At 39.8% G+C, this 15842-nt stretch overlaps 2 protein-coding genes across 2 annotated transcripts; one reads left to right on the top strand and one right to left on the bottom strand.

The window, feature by feature from the left end:
• The first annotated feature begins 323 nt into the window (after positions 1–323).
• On the top strand, positions 324–2752 carry LOC131326984 (exocyst complex component EXO70H1-like). The gene has a single exon (XM_058359927.1). The coding sequence runs from the start codon at positions 469–471 to the stop codon at positions 2356–2358; it is 1890 nt and encodes a 629-aa protein (XP_058215910.1). The 5' UTR covers positions 324–468; the 3' UTR covers positions 2359–2752.
• A 3109-nt stretch (positions 2753–5861) lies between these two features.
• LOC131326479 (probable pectate lyase 4) lies at positions 5862–13420 on the bottom strand. The gene is made up of 5 exons (XM_058359272.1): positions 13049–13420; positions 11367–11718; positions 10053–10263; positions 9857–9925; positions 5862–6396 (listed from the first exon to the last, which is right to left on the bottom strand). The coding sequence occupies exons 1-5, from the start codon at positions 13314–13316 to the stop codon at positions 6166–6168; spliced, it is 1131 nt and encodes a 376-aa protein (XP_058215255.1). The 5' UTR covers positions 13317–13420; the 3' UTR covers positions 5862–6165.
• Between the last annotated feature and the right edge of the window lie 2422 nt (positions 13421–15842).

The raw sequence follows: 15842 nt of genomic DNA, 5'->3' as shown, positions 1-15842 counted from the left end.
TTTTTCCAAGAAGGAGAGAGGTATGGACTTTCGAGTAACTACCACGTAAAACTTCCTCAGCCAAACAGTCGTTTTGATAATCATGTTTGGCAACCAAGGAAATCACGTCATCCGTTGACACGTGCACCGCGTAGAGTCGAGTCAACCAAATCCCCGGGTCTTTTTTCTTTTTTTAAGACCCGAAAAAGTCCAAACCCACACACCATATGCCCCATGCATTATTCTTCAACCCCACAAGTTTTTTACCTTTTCCTTCCCCACTGTTAAAACTGCCACCCTCCTCTATATATACCCCTCCTTCACCCCATATTGTCCCCAACCATATTATTAGCGCTCTTTAGCGTTTGCTAGCTCAAAAAATACATACACTAACACCAAGTGTGTTAAGTACCTCTCTTCTGCTCCGTCTTTTCTTTGTTTTGTTGCTTATTAGTTCGACACTGCAACTGAACTGATCGAGCTATATACATGCCGAGAAAAGGGATGAGAAGCTTGTTCTTTTCGTCCAAGGCATCCGCGTCTTCCTTGTCTCAGAATTATCCATCCACCCCGGCGCGGATTTCATCCGACGCGTCCATGGAGCGGATCCTGACGATCTCGGAATCTGTTATTGGGAAATGGAACTCGGACGCTTCCTCGTACGCCAGGGTCACCTCCCTCTTCTACGAGAACCGGAGGGAAGCCAGGGACTTCATCAGGTGCGTCAACGAGCTGCAGAGATGCATGCACTCGCTGGTCGCCGAGGACGCCAACTCGGAGAAGCTCGTCCGCGGCCAGTGCCTGATGGAGGTCGCCATGAAGCGGCTTCAGAAGGAGTTTTACCAGATCTTGTCGATGAACCGAGCTCACCTGGATCCGGAGTCCGTCTCGGCCAGGTCGTCTCGCGCCTCCACGCTATCCAGCTTGTCGGACTACGAGGACGAGGACGTCCTGGCCGAGGACGACATTCGGGTTGCTGGCGAATCGATCTCGGAAGTCGAGGACGTGTCCAACGTCGCCATGGCTGATTTGAGAGCCATCGCGGAGTGCATGATATCCTCCGGTTACGCCAAAGAGTGCGTGAAGATATACAAAATAATACGAAAATCGATCGTCGACGAAGGCATATACAAGCTCGGAGTTGAGAAAATGAGTTCGTCTCACATCCAAAAGATGGATTGGAACTCATTGGAGTTGAGGATCAACAACTGGTTGAGCGGCGTGAAGATCGCCGTGAAGACGCTCTTCAACGGGGAGAGAATCCTCTGCGACCACGTCTTCGCCGCCTCGGACTCCATCCGGGAGTCGTGCTTCGCCGAGATCACCAGAGAAGGCGCCCAGATCCTGTTCGGATTCCCGGAACCCGTGGCCAAGATCGGAAAGAAGAAAGACTCGCCGGAAAAAGTGTTCCGGTTACTCGACATGTACACGGCGATCTCCGGTCAGTGGCCTGACATCGAGTCAATCTTCTCGTTCGAGTCCACGTCGGCCGTCCTGTCGCAGGCCATCGCTTCCCTCATCAGACTCGGCGAGTCAGTACGAGCCATGCTCACCGAGTTCGAAGCAACAATCCACAAGGACTCGTCGAAATCTCCCGTACCAGGCGGCGGCGTACACCCGCTGACCGTGCGCGTCACGGATTACGTCACGCTCCTGGCCGATTACAGCAACGTGCTGGCCGACATCCTCGCCGGCCACCCCCCGCCGTCGAAGTCTTCCTTGCCGGAGTCCTACTTCGACACGTCCTACTCCGACGACTTCCCGGAGCCGGCGATCTCCCTCCGGTTCGCGTGGCTGATCCTCGTCCTGTTGTGCAAACTCGACGGCAAAGCGAAGCATCACAAGGAAGTCTCTCTCTCTTACCTCTTTCTAGCCAACAACCTCCAGCACATCGTCAACAGGGTCCGCACGTCCAACGTCAAGTACTTGCTCGGCGACGAGTGGGTGGCTAGTCACGAGGCCAAGGTCAAGCAATTCGCGGCGAACTACGAGCGGCTGGGATGGGGCGGCGTCATCGGGTCCCTGCCGGAGGATCCGACGGCGGCGATGCCCGTCGCGAAAGCGAAGGAGTGCTTCAGGAGATTCAATACGAGTTTCGAGCAGGCGCACCGTAAGCAGTCGGTGTGCGTCGTGCAGGATAGCAAGCTCCGCGACGAGATCAAGGTTTCGATAGCGAGGAAGGTCGTCGGGGCGTACAGGGAGTTCTACGACGCGAACAGGGCGGTGTGGAGGGGGGAGAGGGATTTGGTCAGATATGCCCCTGAGGATGTGGGGAATTACCTGTCGGATCTGTTCTTCGGAGGTGCTGGGTCGGGGAGTTCTTCGTCATTGTCGTCTACTTCAAACTCGTCGCATTCGCGGCCGTTACGGTCTCGTTAAGAAAGCTGTTGATTACGTAAATAATAACGACGGTTGTTGTAAGCACGAGTTCCCTGTCTGTCTTAACGGATTTGAGGAAATATTTTGGGAGTAATTATTCAGGAGTCCACCGCTCGGCCATTTCAAAACCACATATTCATAAGATGTTTATACACTTAGTCGTGAATTTTACGAGAATGTGTGGTTGTAAAGTAATACGAGCTATCGGACTACTGAATAATTTCACCTATATTAGAGGTATATAACTGTTGGTGGTGTAAAATAATTACTATAAGTGGCTACGTTTTGTGATTATGTGGTTAATTAATTATCCCTTGGAGGATTTGGCTTTCCTTTCAGGATTTGTATCCTCTATTTTGTAGAAAATTAAGCTGTTCTTATACAAATTTTGTACTTATGATCGAAGAGAGCATTTCTGTCAGATTTTCATTTGTTTTCCATATATGCTGCAATGGAGTAGACAAGGATAATATTAATGCATCTTTGCAAACCCTGAGGAGTTTTTGAGCAGGGGCATGACAACAAATAAGAAGCTCACTTTCCAAGCTCGCATGCTTAACTTGATTGCAAAAAAAGAGAAATTGTTGGACCACTAGAGGTTTGTGCAGTCGTTAATTTCAGGACACCGAAATTGTTAAAGATAAATGTAAAAACCGACCCAGACACCGAGTTAATCGAAACATACTTTTACTTCTTTGAAATGCTACACATCTTTATTGGCTACCCACGGCCCCTTGTAATTAATGAAGGGTTTCTTTCTTTTTCGTAAACATCCCCATATCAGTCACCTTCCTTAATTCTGGTATTCCCTTTCACTACAATTATAGTACTAGTAACAGTGATACTCGAACCCAAGGGGTTTTGCCGAATTGAATGAGAGATCGAGATGTTTAATGACTTGAGCTCTAACAGGTCGCAAGATCAAATGTTAGAAAGGTTGAACGTTCCAAACTTTGGAGTCACTGAAAATTGGAACAGACGATAGTGTTGTGCCGAGGGGGCACAGCACCGTTTTGTGCCTCCATCTCGGCCGTCCGTTCGGCAATTCAACGCTTCAGATTTTATCTCGGCAATGAACGGCTCGGATGCTGCACGGTGGGGATGAGATCTAGACTGTTAGATTGCCGAACGGATGACCTGGATGTTGTGCCCCACCTCGGCACAACACCTCGCCCGGTACCTAAAATTTTGTTTGTGGCCTCGGCAATAGTCGAGGTGTGCATAAATTGGCTCGAACACCCAGTTATAAATGACAGGTGAGTTTGAACAACAATTCATAAATGGCTTCAAAACTAAAAACGGGCGGCCCAAAGATCATCAATTTATCTTTGCTTGTCTCATAGACAGGGCCGCGGATCCTCTGTCCTGATTTTCCTGTCCGAGTCCCCTGCACCACACTTCCCCTTCTGCCGCCACACCAAACCCCCCTCCAATTTCCCTCTAACTCTGTTACATACCAGTTAAGTCTATTACATACAAAACTTTTCTTTGTTTAGTTTTTATTTTTGATTTTTTGGAACCCATTACGAGTTTATAAAGATGATTTAAATTGCAAGTTATTCTTAAAATACTTTTTTTATGGGTTCTTGAAAAAAAAGAAGTTAAATCCGTTTTCGATATGACTGTTTCATGATTCGTAGGCATCTTACGAATTCTTTAAGTGTATGCCTACGAATTCTTTAAGTGTTCCAATTTTCAATCTATTTAAACTGGTGCGAAGATTTTATTTTTCTTATCATTTCATCCTAAATGATCGTAATGAATTTTTGGCTCTAAGGCCTTTCAACGAGCACCCTAAGACTATTTATTTAGTTTCAGGACTCTCTTAGGGTGCTTATTGAAAGGTCTTAGAGCCAAAAATCCACTACGACCATTTAGGATGAAATGATAAGAAAAATAAGATCTTCGCACCGGTTCAAACGGATTAAAAATTGGAACACTTAATTTTTTAACTATAGTTTTTACTCCCTCCGTCCCTTTTTTTGTGTCCAATATACCATTTTGGGCTGTCCCTTAATAAGTGTCTATTTTGTAAAGTTAGGAGGGTAAAAGTTGGTGTATTGTCTATTTTGTCCCTAAAAGTAGATTTTATTTTGAAAAGTTAGTGAGTAAAAGTGTAATGATGATGGGTAAGTAGGGAAAGTGGAGGAAAAAGTTGATGTGAAAGGTGTAATGATTATGTCTTTTTAATAAGTTGGAGTTACGAAGCAGGACACTTAAAAAGAGACGGAGGGAGTAATATATAAACTATATAAAAAAATTAAATGCTCCAATTTTCAATCCGTTTGATCCGGCACAAAGATCTTATTTTTCTTATCATTTCATCCTAAGTGGTCGTAATGAATTTTTGGCTATAAGGCTTTTTAACGAGCACCCTAAGGCCTTTCAACGAGCAACCTAAGAGAGTCGTTTGGCTAATTAAGATATGTGGCCATTATTGCATTCTTGCTAGCTGGAACCGTCCAACTTTTAATAAGCACAGGAGTTGCCGTGATAAGAAAGCTGTTTCCATATTAATAATAAGTTGAAAATTGGATACTGGACTATTTTTCAATGATTTCCATGTGGTGTATAAATATTGAAAATGTCACGTTCAATATTAGAAAATAATTCAACTAGCTAGAAAAGTAAACATAAAAATTCTACAAAAAGAACAGTCCCATAATGTCAAATAAGAGATCCATTTTTCAAAACTTACGCATAATAATATATGAAGAAATTTACGTCTCAAACTATATTTTGCAAGCTTCACGTGCCACCCAATAGGAGAAAAAAATTGGACTTTATAATCTGTTGGCAGCATTACGCATAACGTTAGCAGAAAGATAATTGATTTTCACATTCTCGTGTATTATGCATTATAATGTGGTCTTCCTTTTTTGGAAGTTTACGATAATGTCCTTTCGAAAATTCAACAAGTGACGCTACTAAAAAAAGGAAAATAGAAAAATATTGAAATGAATGTGAGGAAAGGAGTGGAAATATGAATTTGAAAAAGTGTGAAAATCGCCACCCTATGCGGTACCGAATCCTGATTCGGAACCAACTAAAAATCTCTCAAATAGTTGGCCTGGTGCCGACCTTCTGTCTTTTTCTTTATTGGCTAAAAACATAGAACTCTAACCTTAATTTCTGCAGGAAGAATTAGGAGTATGAGCTAACTCAAGAATCAGACACTGGAATTGAGTATACAACTCTACCAACAACGATGGCCCCAAAATTTGACATGCACCACAGTTATAGAAGATTGTCAACAATATTTTGGCCGCAAAAAGTTCACAGTGATCACATTTGAGTATCATACATCGAATACCGATTGATTCCACACTTACTATTATGCATCGGTTAGAGACAGAACTGGTAAATTCCATTTGGATACATTAACCGCACTTAACTGTCTTATCTTGCATTTGAGTTTAATCTAACGGGGTCATGGGTCACGCCATCAGGGATAGAACAATGGGGAAGAAACAGAGAGAGAATTCTAGATCCACATAATAGTGTCACGAGAAAACCAATCACGAATGAATAATTGAAAAGATAAGAATGTTACGAGAATCAGAATTCCGATACATTTCATCCTTACCATTCCTTAGAAATACGGAGTGCTTGCACTTTACATGCCAGAAAGACAATTAGCACCACACCAGTGAAAGGTGATGCCATTGCCAAGAGTTATAGCACTAGAAACGGACACGGCCATACATAGAAACCATCACTTATGCACAATAAATAATTCGACCACACGCATTTAAGTTTAATGTATATATTACGTATACGTGTAAATATAATACCGCATTCTTGATGTTACTTGGGATTATCAGCTGGGAGAGAGACAGATTGCCACCCGGTACAATGCTGTAGAGCTTTTTTCAGAGCATCCGTGGGAGCTTCCACCGTGCATGACGAGTAGTATCCACTGGGATGAAATCCATTTTCTGCACTTGACAATGTCATTAAACCCGATTGAGTCCCATCCACAAACAAGTCCCCCTCGGACTTTATGCAGCCAGTATTTTCTTCGTGTTTGTCAGCAGCCTACCAAATGCAACCACGGATAGTTTTATCATTTCAAAACAAAGATGAAAAGGTTTAAGTTGTAATGAAAATGCAGGTGCATTTTGAACGTCAAGGTAATGATATTCTAAATTACTACCGAGCATTATTTTTTTTTTACAAGAAAAAAAAAAAATAATAATAATAATTGATTATTGATTACTAATGAGCATTATTGATTACTATAGATTTACTGCACCTTACTAGCTACTGGCAACAGAGTCACAGACATTGTGCAAAGAGCCCTTGGCAACACCTCAAGTATAAGACTGTAGCTATTCAACTCAACTCTGAAGAAGCCTAATAAAAATGAACTCTGAGGTTTGTTCCACAAATAGATGTTACCATTTCTTTGGATTTAACCAGGACTACATGATCTCTTTGACGATGTAAAACAGAAGCCAAAAAAGGCCTGACATTTCAGTTGTAGTGAAACTCTATTCAAACCAGTAAACATCGCTGGAACCATTTCCAACTATGTAGAATTCAGCAACAGCTTCGTAGACTACAGGTTGGGGAAAGAGAAAAAGAGGGTTGCGGTGGGTGGAAACCATATTTCTAAAATCTAGACATAGCAATCCTTTGCTTGGAATGCAGTAGCCATGCACAACCCACGAGCAGACGTTCACCAAGACAAAGAGTCAAAGACACGAGTGGCCCTAAATTTCTTGGCAAGCAACCACAAATGATTTTTCTTTATATCAATGAACACCACATGAACCTGATACTATGAAACAGTAAGGAAAGCTTGAAATGAAAATATAGGAGTATCCATGGACCTTACCTCAACTTTAGCACAAATAGTCATTGCCACAGGTAGTTGAGCAAAACAATTGATGATCCAAATACCATAGCCTCGACTATGTTCATGGACGTAAATGGAAATGCAGCAATGATTGATAACCAACAATGGAGAATCATGAAACAACCTTCTCGGTCATCATCAACAAGACCACTCAACCTAAAGTTGCTCAAATTACTCATTAAAGGTTATTAACCACATAAATTTTAGATCCAACCCAAAAGCTTAAGCTATTACGTGGACAGGTCCCAGCCTTACTTTAAGTGATCACTCATTCCATACCCAAGCAATGTGGGATTGTATTCCTTACCATCCCCCTCACGTGCAACCATGTTTGAGAGTCTGTCACCTATAGCCTCTTTTGGGTCTATCATCATGCAGCATTTTATTGAGTCTATCATCATTGGGTGTGGATTGTAAATTTTTGAATTATCGAGTGGGATGGGTCCCTCTATGAAACCATGTAAAAACTATAGATCCAACCCAAAAGCTTAAGCTATTAGGTGGAGAGATCCTTACATTATATTAAGGGATCACTCATACCATACCCAAGCAAAGTGGGTTTTAAATTTAATTCCTTAAAATATTCAGTAGGAAAATAACCACTCCATTGTCACTATTTCAGCAGCAATGGGTTGAGTGGAGCAAGATTTCATCAGGACGTATGGAGATATTGAACTATGTAGTGAGGAGTGTAACTAGTGGTCCCCGTACGGGATCGAGTTTTCGGGAAAACCATTAACTACGATTTAGACCAGAAGTTATGATCCAGCAGGCAAGAAAGGGAAAAGCAAAGATCAAGTGAAGGGCTAGATCTCTCAGAAGTACTTATGTAGAGATGACACTGACACTTCGACATGTAAATCTCCAAAAATTGAAGGATACGATGATGGGGACAGGCTTAGAAAAGTGCGTAATATCATAAATGCACAAGAAAACAACAAGCCTCTAATTACTATCAGAGTACCATATATCCTACTTTCTACATTTATCAATACGTAGCTCACTAAAGTATTGCAACAAAAGAACATTTTATCACTCCCACGTCTTTATATTCCATCAACCATCATCTGTACACGAAAAAAGACCCCACAAGCGTCCAACTTAAACACAATATCAGAAAAAATACGAAACTTCTGTTTGAGTGTGGGACACGTGTCCAGAAAATGTTAGTGTCTGTCAAGTGCCCGACAATGGTGCTTGAACTCCAACACAATGTCCGTCCTACATAGAGAAGAACCACAGAGCCTAGATACTGAGCCAACATGCACGTTGAGGTACACAGTCTTCTAGCCAATTTGGAGTAAACTTGGGGGCCACCCCTTTCTCTAACCAAAACAATAAATTAAAAAAAAAATGTATGGACATGCTTTCCCGGTTCCATGACATCCAGAAACTGACATAATTGAGAGGATATGCAACCAAGGGGTTTTTGATATATAAAAGCAATTACGATCCAGAATGAAAGGGTTTATGGCTCTTCTTGTACTTTTCCTGGATGAACAACCTTGTTCCTTTTCCCTTAATGGTTTCCTAAAGACACTGTGAACATGCTTTGCTGGTTTACAAGCATCAACAGTGTGAAATGCCTTCCATGATGTTGCATGAGTACTTCAGTGTGTATGTGAACATTAATGCCACGCAATAGCAGCATATTGTGGTTGCCACCATGATACGAAATCTACAGTGCCTTACATACCTGTTTCTTTTGTTAATATGCAAGTATTAAAAAGGGGATGCAACCCTTGTACAAGGCTAACATCAGATAAACTCTACAAACCGAAGCAAAGCAAAAGAAAAAAGCCCTATACACTCGAAATCATCAATAGTTATACAAATGGTAATGTAGCTTTGTTGGAACACAATATTAAGCAACCGAAAGAAAAGCACCTACAGAGTAGAGATGCAGCCAATACAAAGCACTAAAGGTTGAGAGGTGGTATAAGAAGCAAAAGAAAATCCAGTTTCCATTTTGGAATAACAACCTCAACATAGAAACAGCCAATAAAGTTGAACACGCGAAGATGCATGAAGAATGTACCAACAACAGCAATACATTAGTACAATGCCTAACAGGAACTACAACACCACCAACCAGAGTAGATCTTCACTTTCCGTTCATAATGAAAAGAGGAAAACATACGGCAGTATTGAAGTAAGATTCTACATCATCTCACAGAAATAATAAAGGCCTTAGAACATTATAATTTCACCATCCCTTCGATCCTAAGCATGGGCATTTGGTACTTAGTTTTGCCTTTTTCACTAGGAAGGTCTTACCTAAATTTGCTAACCTTAGACCAAATTTAGCAGCATGAGTTTTATGTTCTCGTTGGTTCACTTGATTTTCATGTGTCAAAATTTACCAAACAAGTTTCACACATAACAATCCTTAGACCAAATCTTTCAATTTAAACCAATTTAACAGGAGACGCGAAATAAACTCCAAGTAAATATCCCCACTAAATTAAAGACACCTCCAGCTATCTACAGGGCATGATAGAGTTTCCATTGAACATAAGGAAATTTGTGCCACTGTTATCACATCAACACCTATTACCTCAACAACAATTGGAACTAGAGGTAATGATGTGAAATTTCAGAAATGTAATGCAAAGAATGTCAACAGAAATATATTACCTTCTCATTAAGATACTTGAAAGCCACCTTCTTCTGTCCAGCTTCGTATATATTGCACTGGGAATATATCTGAAGGCCAAAAATTTACTACGTTAATTAAAGAAGTGGCTCGTCATGTAAAACATCTTTGGAAACTGAATAACTCAAACAAGTACAGAAGAACAAGCAGGAAATCAGCTGCTCAAAGAATCTTGACCTGTGATTCCACACTGGCACAGACAGCATAAATGCCCCAGTCTCTGGTGTAGTTATTGTACAAATGTACTTTTGCGAACCTGACACGGGGATGCCTCTGTCGAGTACCATCAAAAAAACAATGATGAATGGTCACTCGAATGCATCTGTCGCCAATGTGAGAAGGGTCTGCTCCAATAAGCATTGTCTTGTCATGCTTTGAAAAGTGACATCTGCATAAAAAGACTATTGATTCAGCTTCAGCTCTAAGTTACCTGGAAAGCAGATTGTTCCAGTGCGAGGAACGGAAACGAAAACACAGTTTCCCAAGAACCAGGGACAAATATATGGACAAGGACACAACAATTCTAATTAAATGGGGACACGGACATGGCAGGGGAAACGGTAAAAAAAATGTATACATTAGGACATATATTAAGGTGGTATTTATATGATCATTCGATCCGGAAATATCCAAAACTACCAGTATTTTTACAATTCTTATTGTTTCTTTCTTAAATATTACAAGTTTAACGAGGTTACGAGGGTTTTATTTGGTCATAACTCATTTATTCTCGTACTTTTTTCCTCATATTTTTGGAATATCGTAGCCCCGAAATTAGCTTTCAATATATAAATTGATCCTTGACATGTTTCCATCCGTGTCCAAATTGAGACACGGGTAGCCCCGATGTGTCCTAGGTGTGTCCCCTGCTTAACAATAAATGGGGACACGGACATGGCAAGGGACACGGTAAAAAAAATGTATACATTAGGACATATATTAAGGTGGTATTTATATGATCATTCGATCTGGAAATATCTAAAACTACCAGTATTTTTACAATTCTTCTTGTTTCTTTCTTAAATATTACAAGTTTAACGAGGTTACGAGGGTTTTATTTGGTCATAACTCATTTATTCGTACTTTTTTCCTCATATTTTTGGAATATCATAGGCCCGAAATTAGCTTTCAATATATAAATTGATCCTTAACATGTTTCCATCCGTGTCCAAATTGAGACACGGGTAGCCCCGATGTGTCCTAGGTGTGTCCCCTGCTTAGCAATAAGTAAATTTATTGGACAGGCCTTGTGTCGTATCCCAGACGTATTTGTTCAATTGTTCACATAAAGAACATTTGTAGAAGCATTATGACCAATTTTGTACATATTTTGATGCTGCTAAAGCTCCAATCTCTCATAGTTTTTACTATAAGAGAAAATTTTGAATCATTTTGGAAAGCTAATGTCAGCGTATTGGAACAAAGGTGTACCATACTTCAGAAAGTTCACTGCAAAACATAATTCGATAGGCTTTAGAGTCATCAGCTTACCTAGAAATTGTAACATCTGTGCTTCCCCGGGTGATATCAATCAGTCCATCATCGTAATTGCGGAGGCTGCATCGGTCAATCCATATGTGCTTTGAGTTAGGTTTGATCTGAATTCCATCAGCATCAGGTCCTCTACCTCCTTCAAACTCTAGATTGCATATAATCACATGTTCACATTCCTTCAACCTCAAGCCCTTCCCCATAAATTTTATCCTCTGTCCACGCCCATCAATGGTCTTATAAGAAGACACACTCAAATAAGATGAAAGATTGATGGTTCCTGAAACTTCAAAGACAATCCATAGAGGTTCTTTCTTACGACACCCTTCACGAAGTGATCCTGGCCCATCATCTGCAATAGCATAAATATGAATTGTACATGCATTATATTTCCATGTTGTTCAACAACAAAAATCTGACATGTTAACAAAGCAAAGCAAAGCAAATTCATTAATTCAACCTCTGCATGATACTTTGGAAAACTACATGCATGCCTTCGCCAAACCTTTGACAGCCAGATATAATTGGTCTAATACAAATTGAGAATAGGGATACCAAGATTACACTACAGATTCTGCTGTGCAATTTTACACTGTTCATTGCCCTACCTATGGAAGGTTTTTAATAAATTTGTGGGGAAAGGATCTTTGATAATTTGCTTCACCAATCAAAAGATATTTATATGATTTGCTTTAACCGAGCTAATGTTTACCAATTTCTCCTCCAACAACGTTGCATTGCACTGAAAACATGATCCATTTCTACATTTGCAGCAACATCTCAATGAATATAATTGTTAACATCCCGTCAAGTTAAATGACTTAAGTCTTGTTGAATCTTCATAATCACAAGGGCCGCAACCCTATGCACATGTACGCAATTGACAGAGAAACCAATCAAATAAAGGAAAAATCAACAAAAATTATGCGAAGACAGAACAAACAAATAACAATACCAAACAGCACAAAACCCCCTGATATTTTGATCCTCACCCAAAAAAATCCCTCAATAACATTTATGTGAAGAATGCTCATTGTATGTGCATTAATATTTCTCTGCGGCTACGTATGCATTCGTGTGTGCATGTATGTGTTTGCGTATGCTTTTGGGGCCATTGAACATTGTGATTCGTATATTTATATATTTCTTCGAAAATGCAAGTTTCCCGGACAAGCAAGTGCACACCTCAAACAAATCCCTACTGCCTCTCTCTCACAATCGTTTCACACACTTTACCTGCGGGGACTTGTGACTATAGAGTTGCTGAAGAAGGGAGTCAAACCTCCACATTCTTGTTTGTAAGTCACTAAGGTCGAAAAAGAAACGCACTTTCATCATTTTTTTTCAGCAATTCTCATAAATTCTCAATTCTTATCCCCCCATGTAAAAAGATTGAAAATTCCAGCAATTAAACACATGAAAATCCATCATTTTTCTATCCAATCAAGAACGCGACTTAAACACCAACTTATGAACACGGATAAACAATATAGGTGGTACATGACAATTTGCACATAGACATGTTTTTTTATCGGCAAAAAAGAATTTACTACTATTAAACATCGAAAGAACTATACAACCGTTAAAAGGATCCAAAGCATGAGGGCATCACAGCAAAGAAAAACTGACATCCCAATTTGCACATAGACATGTTGAGAGGGAGAGAGAGAGAGAGATGGGACCTGCTAGAGTGGTGACATGAAAGAGGGATCCATGGAGGCCGCCGATGGCGCAGCGGCCGAACCCCTCGGCCTGGGCGGCGAGAGCTCGCAAGGAGGAGTCGGCGTGAGGGTAAGGCAGTTTCAAGGAGGAGGAAGAGGAGGCCATGTCCGGATTGGGCAATGACGAGGAACCCTTTTTATAGGAGGGACGAATTTCAGGATGAGGGTTAGAGCCGTTAGTAGGGGCATAACGGTTTCGTTTCCTGAAACATCCGTGGTTGTTTCCCATTTATGACACAGCCTCTGCTGCTGCTTAAACCCCCTTGTTTACTCTCTCTCTCTCTCTCTCTCTCTCGCCATGCATATATGTAAACATATTTGCTTTAAGAATATTATACGAAACCGACAGTGAGTAATGGATAATTTTAGATATGAGAAAGGGAAAGGGAAAGGTAGAGGCTAAAGTCACATAATTTGTCTAGTGCGTACGAATGCGTGACCGAGAATTTGAGGACAAGTCAGACGGAACATAAAAATTGTAAATTAGTACTAATAAAATCTGCAATAAAAAGATTAAAAGTACAAGCACAATCCGAACATGAATCGCATGATATTTTCGAAGATTGTGTGACTAGGAATATCTGATTTACGAAAAAGAATAGGATTGTAGGAATCTAGTGGATATAGTTCCGCCACTGCCGGGAGAACTTAACTCCGTTGAAATTGACCATTTGACGGAGTTCTGAATTGGGACATCACCATTACTATCAGTCAGTCAACGTCAAGTTTCCTATTGAAGGCCAACCGACAAAATTCTACATTTTGATGAAAATTCGGTGGGTTATTTGCATTCTTAAACCCTAAACTATGCAAAATGTGTTGCAATATATCAAGTTCAAGATTCACCACTATCTCATTTGATAACTAGAACCGTTGCCCGGCATTGAGATTTTTGGGACGCGGGGCTCTGTTGTGCCATGAGGCACAGTACCCTCTACCCACACCCCGAAACAGTACCGTTTTGGAGGGAAAAAAAATTTAGGTTTCATATTTGTAATCCTATGGAGCAAAAACGTGATTATAAAAGCTCTAGAAATAAAATTTAATTATGTCTCTTTAGAATAATAAGATCTTCACACTGGTTTAAACGGATTGAAAATTGAAGCAGTTAATTTTTTAACTGTATTTTTAATATATCAATAGTCTAAAAAATTAAGTGCTCCAATTTTTAATCCGTTTGAACAAGTGCGGATATCTTATTATTCTGAACATATTATTCTAAAGGATCATAATTAACTTTTGTCTCCAAAACTCTCATAATTAAGTATCGATTTGCTCTTTATTTAGGATCCTGTGGAGCAGAAACATGATTATTAGAGCTTTAAAGACAAAAGTTAATTACGTCTTTTTAGAATAATATGTCCAGAATAATAAGATCTTCGCACTTGTTCAAACGGATTAAAAATTGGAGTAATTAATTTTTTTAATTTTTTTAGACGGTTTATATACTAAAAATATAGTTAAAAAATTAACTGCTTCAATATTCAATCCGTTTGAACCAGTGTGAAGATCTTATCATTCTGATCATATTATTCTAAATAGACATAATTAAATTTTATCTCTAGAATTTTTATAATCACGTTTTTGCTCCACAGGATTGCAAATAAGAAAGCTTAAGAATTTTTTTCCTACAAAACGGTACCGTTTGGGTTTGGGTAGGGGGTACTGTGCCTCATGGCACAGCAAAACCCCCGTGTCCAGATTTTTGAGGCCCTAGGAGAAATTAAAAAATAGGACTTCTCGTGTTTTCTATATATATTAGTTGTTCGATAAAAGAAACCAAATTTACACTTGGCTTAGTGGTAGATTGCGTGAGTCTTAAATGCAACAGTTTTAAAGCATTTTTTTTTTTACGACTTGAACAATTGTTTGTGAAAAAGATGGAAGGAGTAGGAATCAAACTTGCGAACTTATGGTGACTGAGCAAAGAACTTACCACTTGTACAATATTGCACATACATAATATTTAATATATTTCGATATTTTGAGGCCCTATAATTGTGCTGAAAACTGGAGGCCCCAAGCAGTCGTCTAGTGCCCGTTCATTATAGACTTTGATGAATCTGGCATCCATGCAAATTTTCAGTTGATTGGACATCTTTATCCATCTGAACGAAGCAAATTTTGTCACAAGAGAAATGGACGCCAAGAGTCCGACCAAGTCTTTGTTCATATCTATTTGATTCGCATAGATGATAAATGCATCAACTACAAAAAAAAAAAAAAGGCGAATGGTTCATATTGTTGAATGAAATTATTGCGATTTTTTTTTTACTCACGTAAGAGCATTTCCAAAGGAGTGCTTACAAAATCAAAACCAAACTACATTTGAACATTCACATAAGCAAAATATTGTCCAAAGGAAATAACAAATTTGTTACGCTATTTTTGTGTAGCTCTCTCTCTCTCTACCGTCCAAGGAAAATAGCAAACTTGTTACACTATTTTTGTGTAGCTTTCTCTCTCTCTCCAACTTTGAAGAGAAAGAAAACACTCTTCACTCTTAAAATGTTTATTATTGATAAATTGTTAAAATTTTGAACAAAGTGAGAAGTGGTAAAATTGTCCACATGTATTCATTGAAAAAAAGGAAGTTTATATACACTACATAAACTGATTTAGATCCTAAATTAGTGGATGTACTCTGTCATTGCCTATTTACATTCCTATGAAAAAGGAAAACAAATCAAGCAAAGATGAATGAGGGTTGACTGTCCGTAATCGTAGGATGTCCCAGATTTTGTACATCGACTTT

This window comes from Rhododendron vialii, chromosome 5a (genome assembly GCF_030253575.1).
Source record: "Rhododendron vialii isolate Sample 1 chromosome 5a, ASM3025357v1".
Classification (NCBI taxonomy): Eukaryota; Viridiplantae; Streptophyta; class Magnoliopsida; order Ericales; family Ericaceae; genus Rhododendron; species Rhododendron vialii.
The sequence above is the reverse complement of the archived record's forward strand: the minus strand, read 5'-3'. Positions and strand labels throughout refer to the sequence as shown.

Bases quoted from the DNA above. Each gene is read 5' to 3' on its own strand.
- LOC131326479 (XM_058359272.1), bottom strand. From the start codon at position 13,316: ATGGGAAACAACCACGGATGTTTCAGGAAACGAAACCGTTATGCCCCT. The intron at 10,264-11,366 runs GTAAGCTGATGA...CTTTTTATGCAG, and splicing joins ACAGATGTTACAATTTCTAG to ATGTCACTTTTCAAAGCATG. The intron at 6,397-9,856 runs GTAATATATTTC...TGCATTTGGTAG, and splicing joins TCAAGTATCTTAATGAGAAG to GCTGCTGACAAACACGAAGA.
- LOC131326984 (XM_058359927.1), top strand. From the start codon at position 469: ATGCCGAGAAAAGGGATGAGAAGCTTGTTCTTTTCGTCCAAGGCATCC.